The sequence below is a fragment of the Pan troglodytes genome, chromosome 1, assembly GCF_028858775.2.
Source record: "Pan troglodytes isolate AG18354 chromosome 1, NHGRI_mPanTro3-v2.0_pri, whole genome shotgun sequence".
Classification (NCBI taxonomy): Eukaryota; Metazoa; Chordata; class Mammalia; order Primates; family Hominidae; genus Pan; species Pan troglodytes.
Genome location: NC_072398.2, coordinates 88129156 through 88148085, shown reverse-complemented (window position 1 = coordinate 88148085; position 18930 = coordinate 88129156). Strand labels below are relative to the sequence as shown.

General features: G+C 52.7%; 1 protein-coding gene across 1 annotated transcript; it reads right to left on the bottom strand.

Annotated features, from left to right (window-relative positions):
* Positions 1-48: 48 nt before the first annotated feature.
* NECTIN4 (nectin cell adhesion molecule 4) lies at positions 49-18463 on the bottom strand. Its single transcript, XM_003308554.7, has 9 exons — positions 18285-18463; positions 8657-9016; positions 6535-6825; positions 5441-5561; positions 3697-3845; positions 3306-3462; positions 2809-2884; positions 2314-2388; positions 49-1974 (listed from the first exon to the last, which is right to left on the bottom strand). The coding sequence occupies exons 1-9, from the start codon at positions 18361-18363 to the stop codon at positions 1750-1752; spliced, it is 1533 nt and encodes a 510-aa protein (XP_003308602.2). The 5' UTR covers positions 18364-18463; the 3' UTR covers positions 49-1749.
* Between the last annotated feature and the right edge of the window lie 467 nt (positions 18464-18930).

The window sequence follows — 18930 nt, the reverse complement described above, 5'->3', positions numbered from 1 at the left end:
ACTCAGAGCTTACACAGTTCAAGGGGCAAGACAGGAGCCAGACAGAACAAGTTTTGTCTGTTTATTTAAAAACAGAATATCATTTTATGTACAAATATGCACATATTTACATAAAATGTACATGTTAGGATCTTAGATCTTCAGGCTCCACATTCGAAGTCCTAGGCTGGCTGGGGAACGAAGGATGGGAGCCTCTCCCTTAGGCCAGAAATCCAGCAGATTTCAGACTAAGAAGAGTTTGGGTACTAAATCTAGGTATTCTGGCTGAGTGTATCTGGGTGGGCCAGCTAAAAATAAACCTCATTGAACTCCAGCCCCAACCCAGAGAAACATCCAGAAGAGCCTTGAATTAGTGATCCAAAACCCAGGGGGAAAGGCGACATTCTCACCCCCAGCACCTCCTTCACCTCACCTCAACTCCTACTCTCTCGGTCTATAATCACTGCTCTCTCTCTCCCCAACACCACCATTGAACAGGAGCCCTTGTCACCAGGTCCAAGCAATTCCCCAAGGTATCACAAACAATGGTGGATGCAACTTTACCTTACTCAGTAACCACGAGGCTCACATCCCTAATTCCAGACTCCACCAGCTCTCAGGTGCCCTCCCAAGGGGCTGCCTGCATGAAGATGCCTTGGAAGGAGCCCCTTTCACAATCACAGGAATTAACCCCCTGGTGTTGGAGGGGCCTCACTTTAAGCAATCCCAGTAGTAAACATTGGATAAATCTAAAGGCTTTCTTTAATTTTTTTTTTCTCTTCGTAAAGGATTCAAAGCAGGCACAGTGGTGTACACTTAAAGTCCCAGCTACTAGGGAGGCTGAGGCAGGAGGATTGCTTGAGCCCAGGAGTTCAAGGCCAGCCTGAGCAACATAGTGGGACTCCATCTCTAAAAAAAAATAAAAATAAAAATAAATAAAAAATACAACTAATGGAAAGGGCAAGAAAAAAAAAGAAAAAAATTAAAAGTGATTCGGAGCAGTATTCCTGCAAGAAGCTCCCGGCGCATGTATATTTACAGAAAATATGTACATGCAGCAGGCCCAGAGGCCACCAGAGGGCAGAGGGCTTCTGTAACAGTTCAAGCCTCTGGCTGACCCAGGGACTGGCTGCTTCACACTTGTCCCCATGGCTCCGAAGTGGTAGGAGACAGGTTCCCTCACACCAGAGGCAGATTCCAGCTCCAGCTATGCCCGCACACCTGGGTCTGAGCCACAGTCTCCACCTCTCACCTCCAACCTCTGCATCATTAATACTGCTCTGGGGTCTGAGAAAATACCTGCTTTTTCAGGCAGAGGTCACACACAGCCACATGACACACACGCCAAACCCTGACAGTGTTGCCCACGCAACCACTCAAATCCCGTGGCACATACACCACAGTTCACTTGACTCTGATATGACAGCATAATACACACCACGGACACAGTCACCCCTCCACGGACACAGTCACCCCTCCACGGACACAGTCACCCCTCCACAGACAGTCACCCCTCCACACACACACAGTCAGTCAACACTCACACAGGCACACATGCACACACACAGTGACCTGCATGCATGGTGGGAGAGACTCAATTGGTGGAGCCCTCCCGATGAACAGAAGGGTTGGAGGTAAAGGTCAAGCAGTCAGTGGGATGGGGAGCATCTTCCGCAAGAAATGGGGGTGTTTAAGGAGGCCCCCAAGATGAGCTAAAATCTCCCATGTCAACAGAAGGAGCCAGGCCTAGGGAAGGGAGGCAGGCCTGGGTCAGACCAGGTGTCCCCGCCCATTGATGTAGATGCCATTGCCCGTGGGCTTGGCCCGTAGGGTCCCATTCTCCTGAACAAAATGGTTCATGGCCTGTTTGATGCCTTCATCCTGATCTTCCTCCTCCTCGGCCCGCCCAGAGCCTGGAGACAGCAGTTCAGTCTGTGTTTCTATCTCCCTCACCGTGGTCAGCGTGGAGTAACTGCGGCCCTCGGGCTCTTCACTCTGGAGACCAAGGGCAAAGGGCAAGTCAGGAACAAAGGCAGGGCAGCTGGACATGGTGGGGCATGGCTGGGTCATGGTGGGATCAGAGGCCAGGCATAAGCAGGGGTAACGGTTGCCTCAGAAGCATAGGGGCCCAGAGATTGGGGACCAGGAACAAGTGTTAGGCATGGGGAGAGGGAGACGGGAGAACAAAGATGTAGCAGAGATGCGGTGCTGGGCTGCATGAGCCAGGGCTAAGGAAAGAGGGACTGGTAAGGGGGCTGCTGACGCACCATATCTGGGACCAGGACAGGGGCCCGAGGAGAGTGGTGGGGACACCGGTGGGGCCGGGGGCCTCACCATCACAGAGCAGCTACTGTTGTCCTTGAGACTATCAGGGTGGCCCTCGGCTCTCAGCCCTACACTCTCCTCCGGCTGCAGGGCCCAGACACGGGGCAGTTAGAACAGGGCTCAGCCTCCTCCCCTCAGCCTCTTCCCCTCTTATCCTCCACCAGCCTCCTCCCTACTTGCCTGTCCCCCAACCCAACAGGTCCATTCTCTCCTGGAAACAAACATCCTCATTTCCCCACTGCGACAACAAACCCACCCTGGAAGCAGAACTGATGGTGGCTTCCCAGAGAAGGCCCTAGGCCAATGCTGAAGGGGGCCTTCTGGAGCAGCCCTAGCAGACCCAAAGCAGCTACACCCTCTCAACTCTACCCCAGCCAACCCCAGCTGTGAGTCAGTGGCTGACCCAGCAGAGAGCTGTGCTCCTGGTCTGCAGAGGGGCCCAGGCACAAGCAGACCCCAATGCGACCACACCCCTGCATGCATACACCCAACCTTGGCACACACCTGGCTCCTGGGGTCCGTGTGATGGGAATGCAGCCTCCGGATGGAGTTCTCCCTGGTCAGGGTCAGCTCCTCCTCACTGGGAAAGACACACCCTTGTCAGGAGCTGAGGGTAGTGGCAGCCTCCCAAGGTGAGCCTATCCTGGCTGAGCCTAGTGAGACAGGCCTGGAGGGTGTGGGTGCCGTGCTGGCCCTGCAAGTGTGAGTGTGTGGCTGCAGGTGGCAGTGCGGCTGAAGAGCATGTGTGTGCTGTGTGCATGTGCATACTTGGCAACATCCAGGCACATGGATCTGAGCCTCACTAAGGTGGAAGGATTGAGTGCTCCATCTGGGCTCCAGACCCTTAGCTCCTCCTCAGCCCTAGAAAGACCCTGCCCACCTCTAGTCTGAAACTCCTCAGTTTTCAGCCTACCCAGTCTCCTCGGTCCTGGCCCACCTCCTGCTATCCTCTTCTTTGTTCTCAGCTTAGTTCTACCCACCCAGGAGTGCCCAGTACTCACTATTTCTGGGTCATCTGCTGGGCCTTGCGCCGATGGTATCGGGACATGAGCACCACCACCACCACCAGAAGGCAGAACAAGAGTGCGGCGATCACACCCACCACCACCACCGAGGCTGACACTAGGTCCACCTGCTTCCCAGAGTCTTCCTGGGGGTCTGCTGGAGACAGGCCACTGTCTGAGGTGGAAGCCTGCAGCCACAACCCACCCCAGACCTCACAGCTCCCCCGCAAAACATCTAAAACCACACCTCAGTTTGATTCTCTGCAAGACACACAGCCCAGCCCCCTCTGAATAAACACTTTCCCAATTCACTGTCTCTGTCTTGCTTCCTGCTGCCCCCACCAAGCCCTTGGCCCAGGTCCCTTGTCCCTTCTGCTCCAGTGCTTACCAAGAACATCCACAGTGACCTGAGAATCCCTCGAGGAGAACTCATTGCTGACGTGGCAGACGTAGATGCCGCTGTGCTCAGTGGTCAGTGGGGGAAAGCCCAAAGTGTCCCCATCCACTCGTACCCCACTGGGCAGAGGCCCATCCAGCCTGGAAGACAGGGAAGCTGAAGGGTGCCAGCCGGGAAGGGCTAAAGCCACCACCACCCAACGTGTCCAGACAGCTCTCCACCCTCCACCCCCATGACGTCACCCAGAGCCGCAGGCTGTTCCCACGGTGCCCCTCCCTCCACCAGGCAGGTCTAGGCAGAGGTCCTTTCTCCCTGCTGCCCAGCCTGACCTGGGCACCCCACACACACACCCGGGGAAGATCCACACGTGTGCCATCCCACATGCTTCCACAGGCATCACGTCATCTAACACTGGGTACCAGGTACACATGTTATAAAGTCCACACAACAGGACACTCCACTCCTAGCTGGGTGTAGAGGTAATTGGAAAATGTGACTGCCTGCTCCAACACCCGTGATGTTGCATGGCAGGATACACAAACATAGCCCCAGGCACAAGGCCACATGCATAGCTCATATGCTCACATGTGAGAACATGCCCATGATGTGCTCACACACATGTGTACCCAATCTCTCCCTGACTCTCTAGATATTTCAGATCTTGGAAAAAGGCCAAGGATGCCTTGAGGGAACTGGAGGTAGTGGGTGTTTTTGAGGTGCTAGCAATATTGTGGTGGTTATAGGAGTGTTGGCTTAACAACAACTAGAAAAAGACACAGCTGTCTTGTCCATTTTATGCACTCACATAAATATATAAAATATTAATATCGAAATATTGTGTTATATTTCACAATTTAAAAGTTAGACAAGGCCGGGCATGGTGGCTCACGCCTATAATTCCAGCACTTTGGGAGGCCGAGGCTGGCGGATCACCTGAGGTCAGCAGTTCGAGACCAGCGTGGTCAACATGGTGAAAGCCCATCTCTACTAAAAATACAAAAAACTAGCTGGGCATGCTGGCACACACCTGTAATCCCAGCTACTTGGGAGGCTGAGGCAGGAGAATCTCTTGAACCTGGCAGGCAGAGGTTGCAGTGAGCCAAGATCGCACCACTGCACTCCAGCCTGGGCAACAGAGTGAAACTCCATCTCAAAAAAATAAAAATAAAAGACAAGGGCTGGGCGTGGTGGCTCACGCCTGTAATCACAGTACTTTGGGAGGCCAACGTGGGCAGATCACAAGGTCTAGAGATCGAGACCAGCCTGGCCAACATGGTAAAACCCCATCTCTACTAAAAATACAAAAATTAGCTGGGGTTGGTGGCGCGCACCTGTAATCCCAGTTACTCAGGAGGCTGAGGCAGGAGAACTGCTTGAACCCAGGAGGCGGAGGTTTCAGTGAGCCGAGATCATGCCACTGCACTCCAGCCTGGCGACAGAGCAAGACTCCGTCTCAAAACTAAAATAAATAAAATAAAAGACAAAAAATTTAAGGGCTTATCCATTTATTCCCTACTAATGACCATGTATCTTAGATTCCCTGGGCAAGCCAATAATATTTGGTGACCATACATATTCTTGTATGATGAGTATAATAATACAAGAGATCTGAACACATACCCCAATTTATTTGGGGGCTCAGAATATATTGTCCCATTCCATAGTGGTATATCCTGGCCCTGAGAGGGGTGGAACCTAGTCTCAAGTTAGGCCTTCCCCAGGCTCGGGCCCTTACCGTGTCCAGTTGTATGAGGGAGGGGGCTGCCCTTCACTCAGGCACTTGAGCATAGCTCCTTCTCTGCCAATGTGCCACAGATTTTGGTCTTCAAGGCCCCTCACAGAGGCCTCAGCAAGGACTGGAATGGGAAGTGGGAGGAGAAAGAATGGGAATGATGCCTTTGATCATGTGGTACCTCAAAGGGCCCTGCCCCCACCCCACCCTGCCTGAAACACCCTCCCCTTGCCCTTCTCCATCCTACTCATCTGCTGCCAAACCTAGCTCAGCCCCACCCTGCTGACAGCTCCTGGCCACACTGTTCCCTCCCCTCTCTAAGCTCAGAGAGTCTGTATTGGTTTACCTGTACAATGAGACCATAAGTCCCTCAAGGTAGTGATCCATCACACATTTTCTGGATGTCCTGTGTTGCCTAGCATAGTGCTAGTCATAGAACAGGTGCTGAATAAATGTTGCCTGATTTTTCAAAGGTGTAACAATCCTACTAGTTCATTCATTTCTTCAACAAACATTTGTTGAGGACCTGCTTTGAGCCAAATGCTGACAGTCTTATCCCCTCCAGAGGCTTGAAATCTAGCACTGGGAAAACAATATCTACCATTTACCAAGCGCCTTCAATGCGCTAAGCACTGTGTGAGTTGCTCTGCATTCATAGTTTCTAATTCCCATTAAAACCCTCTAAAGTTGGTATGAGTTATAAATAATTATACCCATTTTGCTGATGAAGAAAATGAAGCCTAACAAGATTGAATAACAGCTGGTAAGTAGAACTAGGGCTTGTCTAAGTTTATCTATTTCCAAATCCTAAACTAATATTTTAGAAAGTGCTTTCAATTCCATGTTTCTAATTGATTCTCCCAACAACCCTGTGAAACAAGGCAATCTCCTTTGTAAAGATAAGGACACAGAAGCTCAGAGAGGTCTATCCTCTGGGATCGGGCTCCAGGTCTTCCACATTTGGACTAGTGCTCTGTCACATACTATAGCCTCCAGGACCCAGGCTGGCCAGCCTGGCATGGCTCAGGGACCTATGGCATCTCACCAATCTGCTGAGAACCCCTTGGGCCTCCCTAACCAAGCATCCAAGTACTTACAGGACACGTGGAGGATGTGGGTGATCCTTTGGTCCTGGAGCAGGCCAGGATGGGACACCACACAAGTCAGTGGCTGCCCATTCATGCTGCGGCTAGGCACCAAGTGGAACTCTGAGGTGACGGCAGCAGAGCGGGAGTGCTTGAAGGAACGGCTGGACGTTGTGCCTTTGACCTCCGTGTCCCAGGTCACGCTGGGGGCTGGGCTGCCCTCAGCTGTGCAGGAGGCTGCCAGGGTCAGGCCCTGGCCCTCTTCTAGTGCTGGACCAGGATTCAGTGAGGGCAGGGGAGGCACTGCAAATGGGGAAAGGCAGGGGTCACAGGTCTGCACAATCCCTGTCAGGAGGCCCCCACTCATCGCATTTCAGTCTTGCTCAAGTACAAACTTTCAGGCCCCCTTTCCTTCTCTTATTTCATGGAGACGCAGATGAATGGTAGAAATTCAGGTGACTTTGTATCCTTCTCTACTGTGCAAATTTTTTACAATGAACATAGGTTATTTTAAAAAATAAAATAATGAAGTAATTAAAAAACTAACCAGATATCATCTACCTAATAATAATAACCACCATCTAGTAAGCATTTACTATGTGTCAACTATTATGCTAAATACCTTATAAATGTTATCTCAAATTCTGTCAACAAACAGTGAGTTAGGTATTATTATCTCTATTTTCCAGATGAGGAAACCAAAGCACAAGGAAGTTAAGTGACTGTCCCAAGTCATCAGCTATTAGGTGACAAAGCCTAGATTTACACTTGGGTTTTTATTTTTACTCCAAGGCTGATGTTATTAACTTATATGTGAATAAAGGGAAACTATAAAAACCTTTATTTTATGTATTTATTTATTTATTTATTTATCTACTTGTGAGACTGAGTCTCCGTCTGTCGCCCAGGCTGGAGTGCAGTGGCATGATCTCGGCTCACTGCAATCTCCGCCTCCTGGGTTCAAGCAATTCTCCTGCCTCAGCCTCCTGAGTAGCTGGGATTACAGGTGCGCACCACCACACCCAGCTGATTTTTGTATTTTTAGTAGAGATGGGGTTTCACCATGTTGGCCAGGCTGGTCTCGAACTCCTGACCTCAGGTGATCTGCCCACCTCAGCCTCCCAAAGTGCTGGGATTACAGGGCATGAGCCACCTCACCCAGCCAAAAACCTTTATTTTTACCTTCAAAATATTAACACAGAATGGAAAAGACTTAACTTGACCATAAGTCCAGAGTTCACCACAAGTGCCCACAATATAAAGTGATGGTTTAAAAAGTGATTGTGGCTGGGCGCGGTGGCTCACGCCTGTAATCCCAGCACTTTGGGAGGCCAAGACGAGCGGATCACGAGGTCAGGAGATCGAGACCATCCTGGCTAACACGGTGAAACCTTGTCTCTACTAAAAATACAAAAAAATTAACTGGGCGTGGTGGTGGGCGCCTGTAGACCCAGCTACTCGGGAGGCTGAGGCAGGAGAATGGCGTGAACCCGGGAGGCGGAGCTTGCAGTGAGCCAATGCACTCCAGCCTGGGCGACAGAGCGAGACTCTGTCTCAAAAAATAAAAAAAGCGATTGTGATCTCAGACCACATTCACTGAAGGTCCATATCAAGGAAGGTATTAGCTCCTCTGATCGTGTATGGCCACACCATTGCTGGGCCTGTGTTCACATTCAGGACCCACATTGTAAAAAATACCATGGAGCACAGGATGGTGAGAGAGGCTTTGAAATTGTCTTTGGTGGAACTGTGTCAGGAACCAGTAAGTTTAGCTTGGAGAAGAGTAGATTTGGGTGGGGCATGACAAAGGGCCTCTGCTTTTGGAAAGGTTGTTGTGCAGAAAAGAGAATAAGCCAGTGCCATATTGCCACAGGGCAAAAGTAACAGAGGGAGTTTCATGTCGTCGGAAGGAAGAACTTCCTAATAAACGGATTCTTCCCCAGCTTTTGGGGTTACTTGGAGAGAATTTCTGGATTGGGTGCGAGGATAGCTAGCTGGATGAAGCTCCCTCACCTGAACATGACCCCACTTTTTATTCCTGTTCTACCTCTGCCCCATCCATCTCTGCAGTCCCCATCTCTCCTTCCCCCTGCATCCACAGCGGCTCAGACCATACCCAGAGATCTCCGCTTACCCAGCACTCGGAGCCGCAGCCGCGCCTGGAAGCTGCCGGCGGGGAAGGTGCTGACCCGGCACTCGTACTCGCCCTCGTCCGCCTGCACTGCGTTGCGCAGGAGCACTGAGCCGTCCAGGGGGTTGCGTGGGGGCGGCGGCTGCTCCACGCGGCCCTCGTAAGCCGGGCTCACATGAAGCCCGTATTTGGAGTGCAGTAGCGCTAGTTCCTGGGCGCCTTCGCCCGCGTCCACCCGAGCCCATGCCACTTGCCCCACTTGCTCGCCGGAGTCCCCTCGGTAGAAGCAGGGCAGTTTTGCGTCCTGGCCCAGCACCACAGTTACCACGTCTGAGGTCTCCAGCTCACCCGCGGGGCACCGGCCTGCAGGGGGCAGAGAGGGACAGCCACCATTAGGGGTGCTGCCAGAGCTGGGGGAGCACAGTCATAATGATAATGACAGCAAAGGTGACCGGAACTCCTGGAGCATTTGGGCTTGCAAAGCACATTCAGTTCATTATCTTATTAAATCTACAAAACATTCCCAAGAGGTAGGCGTTATTATCACCGTTTAACAGATGAGGAAACTGAGACCCAGAGAGAGGAAGTGGCTTGCCTAAGGCCACACAGACGATTTATGGAAGGCTCACACCCTCTTGCAGCCTAGGATTGTATCCTGAGCAGTTGCAAGGTGGGAGGCTGCAACAGAACAGGAGACCCAGCCTCTGCCCTCAGGGAGCTCACAGTCATCAGGGAAATGGAATATATGCACAAAGAAACAGGGAAAGCCATGAACAAACTTTCAGAGGAGGTTCAACCCACCAACCGGGAAAAAGTGGATAGTTTCAGAAAGTGTGGCCGGGAGCCACGGCAAGAATCCAAAACTGTTGGTGTCTGGAATGGGGCACATAGGGTAGGAAGGGTCTATTCAGTAGGCCCTTTGGAACATTCTTTTCATGGCTTGAAGATGAGAGACCTGGATTCCCATAGCGCAGGAAGTGTTCCATGTGGGAGGAAAGGCATGAACCAAGGCTCAGAGGCAGGAATGAGCAAGCCACTAAAGACAGAAAGGGCCCAGGTCAGAGGCCCAGAGAGATGAGATCAGGGCAGACACACAACAACCGGGTCAGAATTGTAAGCTGGAATCGGAGGACAAGGGACAAAGGGCTAGTACAAAGGGCTAGTATTTAGCATATTAATGAAGCCCTCAGGGATTCTGGAATCAGAGCTATCCATCATGTTACCTTATCTGCAAATAAGGATCCACTCCCTGCTCTCATGGGACTTGAGTTCTGCTCAGGAGCAAGAGATACATATAGACACATATGGAAACATGTGATGATGGTTTCTGATTTAGTGCTCAGGGGTGGGTTACAGGCCAACTGTGGGATGGGGCAATCACTATGGGACTGAATCATTTGGGAGGGCCCCATGCATGAGTTGGGTAGGATTAGGAGGGAGAGAGGCCTAGAAAGGCATTCTAAATCAGGGACCACGGTGAGCAAACACCAAGGAGATGGAGAAGGTGGCTTGTTTAGGAAGCAAAGAGGAGAGGACCCAGCCTAAGACAGGGTGTGTGTGTTGAGCAGGAGTGGAAAATATGGTTGGGACAGGGTGGGGCCAAATCACCGGGGAACTTCCATACCAGCAAAGGAATTCATACTTGGTCAAGAGGAAATGGGGAGTCACTAAAGGTTCCTTAGCCAGGGAGTGCCATGAGCAAGTGGTGAGGGGCAGTCACTGAAGGCTGCAGCTGCAGCCTGGGTGCAGTAGTGCTAGGGTGGAGAGGAGGGGACAGTTCTCGGGGGAGATTTGACAGGGATTTGGTCACTGACCAGAAAGAGAGATGAAGGAGAGGAAAGACTCAAAGGCAGCTCCTAAATTTCTAGGATGAGTAACTTATGAGGGAGACAGGGCCTGAGGATGTTCATTGTTGGGAAGAAATAAATTTGGAGTCATGGAATCAAAAGTGAAATATGGGGATTGGGGCCTGGGGGCAGAGCAAAGGAACATGCTGGGATGGCAGGAGCTCCTTGCCTTGGAACGCGTGCCCCAGCAACCCCCAACAGTGTGTTGTCCCTGCCTCTGCCCAGCAAGCCACACACCTTGTTGTTCCTCACCTCTGCTCACACCGTACCCCCTGCCTGGAATGCCCTCCTCCCTATGTCTGGTAGCGCCTACTCATCATTTAAGACTCTGCTTAGACATCATTTCCAGCAGGAGTCCTCCCTCCTCCCACCCCCACCCCAGGCAGCATTAGGTGCCCTTCCTCTGTGCTCCCCAGCACCCTGCTTTCATTCCCATCACAGCACTTTATCCCTATTTTCTGGGCCTCACATCACCATTGGAACCATTGTTTCTGATTTAGTGCTCAGTGGTATGTGGGTTCCGTCAACATTTATTGACCAAGTGAATGAATGAACAGGTGAATTAATAAATGAGAGAGACAGAAGGAAAGTGTAGAATGAGGAGGAACAGGCTGGGCACAGTGGCTCACACCCTAATCCCAGCACTTTGGGAAGCTGAGGCAGGCAGATCACCTGAGGTCAGGAGTTTGAGACCAGCCTGGCCAAAATGGTGAAACCCTGTCTCTACTAAAAATAAAAAAATTAGATGGGCGTGGTGGCGGGCGCCTGTAGTCCCAGCTACTCGGGAGGCTGAGGTAGGAGAACTGGTGAACCCAGGAGGTGGAGGTTGCAGTGAGCTAAGATCATGCCACTGACCTCCAGCTTGGGCAACAAAGCAAGACACCATCCCCCCGCCACCAAAAAAAAATGAGGAGGAACAAGCATTGGGCTGGCCAGGGAGGAACATTACATGGTAACCTTGGGGTGGAGGCAGGATAGGCTGGGCTAGCTAATTGGGTTCACTGCCAAAGGGAGCACCTCCAGACTGGACAGAGGAAAAAAATAGGGATGGAAGGAGGAAGGCATGGAGAGAGGAAATGAAGCCCCACCAGAATGGATCAGAGAGTTTTAGTGAGGCAGCACATAGAGCACAGGAAGGGGTTCCTGTGGCCCTGCTACCAGAAGGAGAGGGAAGAAGGATGCTGTTGGGTGCTGAGAGGGCCCAGATGGGACAGGATAGACCTGCAGGGCCAGATACCAGAGCCCTGACCTGCCTAAGCTAATGTTGGTCCCACCCAGCCCAGCCTGGGAGTCCAGCTAACCACCCGCACCCCTCCCAGGCTTCTTCTCCTCCTGGCACTGGAAAGAATAGGGCTGCCAAGGAAGGGCTGTGAGTGAGCTTGGGTAGGGGATCTCCAGCACAACATATCCTCTGCTTCAAACGCTGGTGTCTGTGAAGGTCACAGGGATCCCAAGACCTGCCCCATTAGGACACTCAAACCTTTCTAAAGACTATTTCTGAGACAATATCAGATGGCATATTTTCCATCCCTATTCCTATACTAGCCAACCACCTGCTGCCTCCCCACCACTAATCACCTATATTTCCCTTGGAAAATACCTTCTTAGGGTACAGCAGGCATTAGATACCCAGCGCATGCCTGAATGTCAATCCTCCATGTTCTCACCTGTGAGTCCACGATCCCCACCCCTAGGGGACACACTGAAGCTTCACAGACCGAGGAACCCAGTAAAACAGGAAATTCCCTTCTGGATATCTCCCACAGATCCTCATTGTTCTAAATCCACTACTTAGTAGGAACATCTCAGCCTGAGGCAACACCCTCCTCCAGCTGCGTACCCCCCTACCACCCTAGGGTACAAGAGAAGACAAAATAGAATTTGGGCCCTAGAATCCCTGTCCTTGTCTAAACAGACCCAGAAGTCCAGGTTTCCAGGCCAGGGCAGGCCAGGACTGCCTCCTCCTTCTCTCCTCCACCCAGTGTCAGCCTGGCGTCAGCATGATGATGTCATCAGACCAAAGGAGACACATTGCCTGCCTGGTGAGGTCACCTTGAGGGCATGTGGTGGCCAGGCCAGGCCAAGCCCAGGGACCCTTCTGTTGCAAATTGTTTACTGAGGCTGGTGGACTCTGGCTGGTTAGACACTCCTCCCTCTGACCCTCCCACCCCTCCTCCCTGGAGTACCAGGACGCTGGTCAGGAGCCTTGGTGACTCAGAAGCTGCCTCACAGCAGCAAGCCTAGCCACAGCCACCACCACCTTGCGCAAGGGAGAGAACAGGCCCAACTGGCCAGACGGGATCCCTGCCCTTGGCCTCCCCCACCCTGGCCAGGCCCCCACGGGCCTCTTTGGAGCCCAGCCCTTTGTGTACCCCGCCCGCTCCCAGACAGGCCCTCCATTCCAGGTTTGGGCTGGCTGGCTCTTCCCCACCCTATGCCTGGGTCTCAACTTTCCTTCCTATGTGAGCCTGGCCTCTGATCTCAGGAGGGGAAACTGAGGCTGGCACTTGCTGACACCCAGCCATCAAGAGCATCTTTAAGGAAGTATCTTTTCTTTATGAGGGGCCTTTCTCCATCAGTATCCCCTGCTGGGACTTACAGGTGTGAATGTAGGGGATCCTAGAGGTGGGTCTGTGAGAAGGAGGAAGGGAGTAAGTATGAGTTTTTTGTGTATGGGGAGCTGTGGCTGAGGGCCTGGCCAATCTTAGTGCTGGTTCAAACGCATGTGAGGCTATCTCCTTGCATAAACTGGTGGGTGTTTGGCACATATATGTGTTCATGTCTTATCTTAGGGGCATATACGTACTTACTTGTCTGTGTCCAGAGGGAAGAGCTGTGTATCAGTATGTGTGAATGTGTGTGCACACATGATTCCGTGTGTGTGTCACACCCTCTGTATGCATGGAGTGCATTCTTGTCTCGCAGAACTCTGCACACATAGTAAATATTTTGCTGTCGGTTTATCTTGGCTTCCACATGTCTCACCTGCCCTTGGTCAGTGGTATGTGGCTGTGAGCCTTTGCCTCTGCATCCTGCCTGGAATGTCACCCCCACCATCCTTCCCCACCTTACCCCAAGACTTGAAGACATATTAATCTCAGGCTCAAGGTGGAAGTACCCAGAGATGAGGTCACTGTCCCTCCAGGTGATGGGAACTTGCCATTAAGGACTCCCCAGCAGAACAAAACAAATGTTCCCTCTCCCCGTGCTCCTCAGGTTCCTACTAAAAGGACTGCCAACCTTCTCACCACTACCCCCAGCCACTCCCCTGGGCCCCTCAGCAGCTCTGGCCCCCCAAGGAGGCCTCTCCCTGGGAATCTCTGTCAGGGCTCTGCTGCTGCCACCACCAGAAAAACCAGCTCTGGCTCCAGGCCTGGGTAAGGGTTGTCTGGTGTGGGTTTGGTGGGGTGAGGGGAATCCTGCCTGGGGCTAGAGGGAGGGGTCCAGGCTGTCTAGGGTCTCATGCTCCTTTGTTAACTCCTGCCTCCCCTTACCTGACAGCAACAATCTCCACCCGAGAGCTGGAGTATGTGGGTGAGTTTGGGGTGAGAAAGGACCTAGGAGGGACGCACCGAAGCTCACCATCCAGGACAGGTGACACAAACAACCCAGCAAACCCCTTTCCATCCACTCTTTGCCCCATAACCTTGGCCTTGGAGTGCTAAGGAACTTTAAAAACCAGAAGATTCCCTCTCCGCCTTCACCCACCTCCCTCACTTACCCCCCATTGTCCTAAGCCCCCCAGCTTAGTGAGAGCTTCCCAGCCTGGGCAAAACGCCCACCCACAGATTAGTGTCTGGGGAGGGGGGCCACACAATCACAAAGGGAGATGAGAACAATGGGGAGGACAGGCCTTGAGGCAGCCCCACTCTGGCCCAGACACAGCTCCCAGCACAGATAAGTCCCCTAAACCCCCCGGAGCCAGAGTCTGAGCCTGGCTGAGTCACCACAACAGCCACACTGTGGGTGGGAGAACCAGGATTCAGCTTCTCCCAAACTCCTGAGATCCTAACCCCTGCTCCACACTGCCCCTCCACCCACCATGGCCAGCTCTGCCCCATCCCAAATCACAGCCTCAACTCCAGCTCTCAGGACACACCAGATTTAGAGGGAAGGGGGTGGGGGTGGCCAGAAAACTATGAGAAAATCTCCTGAGGCCAGAGGCTGCCTGTTCCAGTGAAAGAGTGACCTCAGCCGCCTTCTCCACGGCCTTCCTTCAGGAGGCATGGCAGATGTCTCCCCAGTTCTGAACTTCGCCTCCTCTTTTTTTTTTTTTTTTTTTGACCCAGAGTCTCACTCTGTCACCCAGGCTAGAGTGTAGTGGCGTGATCATGGCTCACTGCAACTTCAGTCTCCTTGGATTCAGGCAATCCTCCCAAGTAGCTGGGACCACAGGTATGCTACCATGCCTGGCTAACTTTTGTATTTTTTGTAGAGACGGGATTTTGCCGTGTTGCCCAGGCTGGTCTCAAACTCCTGGCCTCAAGGGATTCACCTGCCTTGGCCTCCCAAAGTGCTGGGATTATAGGCGTGAGCCACCACGCCTGGCCCCCTCCTCATTTAGATTCTCTTCCCAAATTAAGACCCTAGGCTTCTCTACTCCCTTCCCTTCTGACTTCGTTCCCCACATCACCTCCATCCCTTCTCTGTGCCTAGACTTCGGTCAGAGCAAGGGCAAGTTTTTGGAGGCTAGAACATCCAATCATTCTCTCCTCACTGGGCCCCAAAGTAGCTAATCCCCATTCACTTTGCCTAGAGGACCCCCAGATCCTGAGGCTCTGGTCTGGCTGATGGAATCATGAACTCTAACCTCCTCATCTCTGTAGCTAGGGTCTCCTTGGCCCGGCCTCCTTAAACACTAGGGTGGAAACAAGGTCACTGGGGTCACAGAGCTTCCCTGGGATTCTCCCAGTTCTCACCACTTCCCTTGCTGGCTTCCCTGGGTTTGGGTAGGTCCTACAGGAAAGGGCCTGCCCCCCTCTGTAAACAGGAGTAGAAAAGTAAGGATGGGCCCCTCCCTTTCGAGGAAATTAACCTCAGACAGAAAGCTGATCCTAACCCCCAGAAGGCAGACCTCAGAACGCAGAGCACCACTTGCCCTTTGGTCCTGCAGGGCTCCTGAACCCGACAAAGAGCTAGGGACTAGGATCCTAATGAGGGGAGGGGTGTCTCGTGGATTTGGGTCCCTCAGCCCCAGGGTAAGAGATGGGGGAGGGAGAAGGGAGGAGACCTCACCCGGAAACTCAACCCATTAAGGAGAGACAAAGAGCTGTGGTGCTGAGGCGCCTCCCAAGCCTGGGCTCCTTTCCCTGTCAGGGGTGGGGCAGGGCCCTGGGGCTCAGAGCTCTAATGGCCCAGGATTTGGGTGGGGGGTGAATTTGCAGTAGGGCCAGGAAGGCCTGGGGAAAGGTACTCTGGTACCCTCTGAGAGATGAGACCAGAACGCTTTCCTCCTCCTATCTCCACAGCCAGACCCAGTGACCCTTCCAACACCCCAGCACCCCATTTCAGCCAGGCCTGGACCATCACAGAGTCATCGTATTTCAGAGCTGGAAGGTCAATAGAGATCATCTGGTCCTAGCTCTCAGTCTACTGAAGTCTGGTTTCATCGCTGCCCAAGGTTACCAAATAGATTAATAGCAGAAACGGGATCTGGACCAAGACTCCTGACTTCCCAGTCCAAGGATTTTTTCAGAGACATGAAACATTCCAGGTTCCTGGGAGCCATTAAGGAGAGTCTACACACAGAAGAGCCAGAATGGGGGTGGTAGTGGAGGTAGGACCATCTGATCCTCAGGCTAGGAGCCTCCAGCCCCCAGAGCAACCTCAGCTCTGTGCAGGTTGTAGCTGCAGCAGCAGCAGAGTGGCCTCCTACCAGGTGCCAGCTTCCTGGGGCAATCTGGAGCCAGGCTTCCTCGCTTACTGCCAGGCATTGCATGAGGTCTAACTAGAAGGGGGTCTCCTGTCCCCTTCCCTGGGCTTCTCTTAGTAAGAACAGTTTTGCCATCATGGAAAAGGAAGGCAAGAACCATGTGATGCAGTCACCATTGCATCTCCAGCATCTAGTATCCAGGTTGTACCCAGTGTGCACTCAAATGTACTATTCTTCAATGAACTTAGAGTGAGAACACCAAGACACTAACCCTGGTTATGCTTCTAACACTGAGCAGAGGTAATCAGGGATTCCAGCCATAGTGACCTGGCCTGGGGGCTGGGAGGGAACATGAAAGGCAAGGGCTACACTGGCTCTTCTGGGGGTACTGCTGGAAGCTGGGGGTGGGAGAGAGAGATTGGCTCCTCAGTTCAGAGTCAAAGGAAAGAGATGTTTGTGTGTGTGCGTGTGTGTCTACTCCTAACATTGAGTAATCTTGCAGATCTCACTTGCCTATCTCTCTCAGTTTTTTCATCTGTAAAATGAGAGAGTTGGAGTGGTGATCTCTTTGATCTCTTCCAAGTCCTGAGATGGCATGACTCCACTCTTTAAGTGTGGGTAGATCCCACAGGAAAGTGACTGCTGGTTCCCCAACTCCAGCAACTAGGCTCCACCTTTTTGGCCTAAACAAGTGAGAAGGATTATCTGGAAGATGGGAATTAAAACACAGGTGGTAGCGGACTGTGAGGGGATGGCAGGGGTAGGAGCTCAGTATCCTACGACTGGAGGCTGGGCCCATGACCTATAATAAAACCAGAGTTGGAGCAGCCCATACCTCCACCAATCCACACATCTAGGCCTTATTCCCCTCCTCAAAGCTTTGGCTGGAGATGGAGGTAGGGGAATCACTGCTAGATCTTGCTGGGCAACAGAGGCTCCCTTGCTACTGCTCCTGGGCCTGAGAATCAAACTGTCCTGTCCAGATCAGGCCCTATCTTTTGAAGGAGAAATATTTCTGTTACTCATTACCCTAGGAACGGCCTATGGAATCCCACTGAGGTCTCACTGTGCACACACACGCACACACACTCTCCTCTACTCTGAAGATTATACATTCCTATAACTCATATTTGCTCTATATGCATTAGACAGACAGGAGGTGAGAAGTAATACAAGGCATCTAGTTAAGAAAATGGGGGAACAGGAGATGAACAAATGGGGACCACACCCTATCTAGAAGGTTCCTTTCCTTAGACCCCCATCCATCTAAACCCCCTTATTACCACCCTGGCACCTAATATTGTGCCCAGGGAAAGGGAGGGGTCAGAGTGACGGGCATTCTCAGCTCTCCTATAGTCCTTAACAGGTGCCCCAGTCCTGGTGCTCTAGAACATCATGGAGAGAAGAGAAGGAAATAGAAATCCCCCATCCACTCTCTGGGCATCAGGCTTCCTGCACCCTGATGACTGCAGAAACCAGCTGAGCTCTGAGTCAGCCCCAGTTCCAGGCAGCCCTTCCAGAGCCCAGGGGGTAGGCCAAGGCACCTCCAGGAAACCCTGGGGTGAACAGGATCCTCACAAGTCCCACCTGCCTGCCCACCTACACTGGGTCACCATGTCTATTCCCCAAGACAGCTCAGGCCTAGGCAAGCCTTTGGCAGAGGTGTCAGGGATCCCAGACATAGTGACCTGGCCTGGGGGCTGGGAGGAAACAAGAAGGGGAAGGGCTATACTGGCTTTTCTGGGGGCACTGCTGGAAGCTGGGGGTAGGAGAGAGAGACTGGCTCCTCAGTTCAGAGTCAAAGAAAGGAGGATATGTGTGTGCGTGCGTGTGTGTCTATGTGTTTGTGCATGTGTGTCAGTGCCAGGTTGGGCTCAGAAGCAAGTGTCCTGATGGTTCAGGCAAGTCCTACCTGTAAATGATGCCAGCAGTAGCAGCAGCAGCAGCCAGGCCTCAGGCCCCCACATCTCGGCTCCCAGGGACAGGGGCATGGTTGAAAGGCAGACTGCACAGCGTTTCTGAAGTTCCACCGAGATCTCCCTGGGAGCCGGCTGCAGACTTGAATAAGGAACTGACCCAGAAGGCAGGAAGCTGCAGAGTTCTTGCCTCTCGCACTTGGGTCTCCACTAGGGGACCCAGCCCCAGCCCCGGCCCCGTTCTACCCACCCAGCCGTAGCTACCCCCAAGAAGCCGTGACCGGGAGCTCCGAGCTCCCCCAGAGCTGCTTCCCACGCTGTGGCCAACAACGACGGCAGAAACCTGGGAACCTGCTCAGCAGGTCAGAACAGGTGCGTCTCTGGGGGCTGGGCCTGGCACGGAGACTCAGCAGCCACCGCCCCCATGGCCTGGGCTAGCTAATAGGCGCCAGGGAGGGAGGGAAGGAGGGAAGGACCTGGGTGGGGGCGGTGGGGTCCCATCCTCAGCTCCAGGCTTTACCTGCGAGTATGTGGAAGGGGCTATGAAGGGAGAGGCAAGGGTGGGGACTAAGGGAGGCCCAGGGCACCAGGCCAGGCCAGGATGAAAGGGGCAAGGCCCTTGTGGGTAGAAAGGAACCCAAG

Excerpts from the sequence above, each read along its gene's own strand:
- NECTIN4 (XM_003308554.7), bottom strand. The coding sequence starts at position 18,363 with ATGCCCCTGTCCCTGGGAGCCGAGATGTGGGGGCCTGAGGCCTGGCTG. Across the intron at positions 5,562-6,534 it reads CCACATCCTCCACGTGTCCT|TCCTTGCTGAGGCCTCTGTG; the intron begins GTAAGTACTTGG and ends TTCCCATTCCAG. Across the intron at positions 3,463-3,696 it reads GGTCACTGTGGATGTTCTTG|ACCCCCAGGAAGACTCTGGG; the intron begins GTAAGCACTGGA and ends TGTCTCCAGCAG.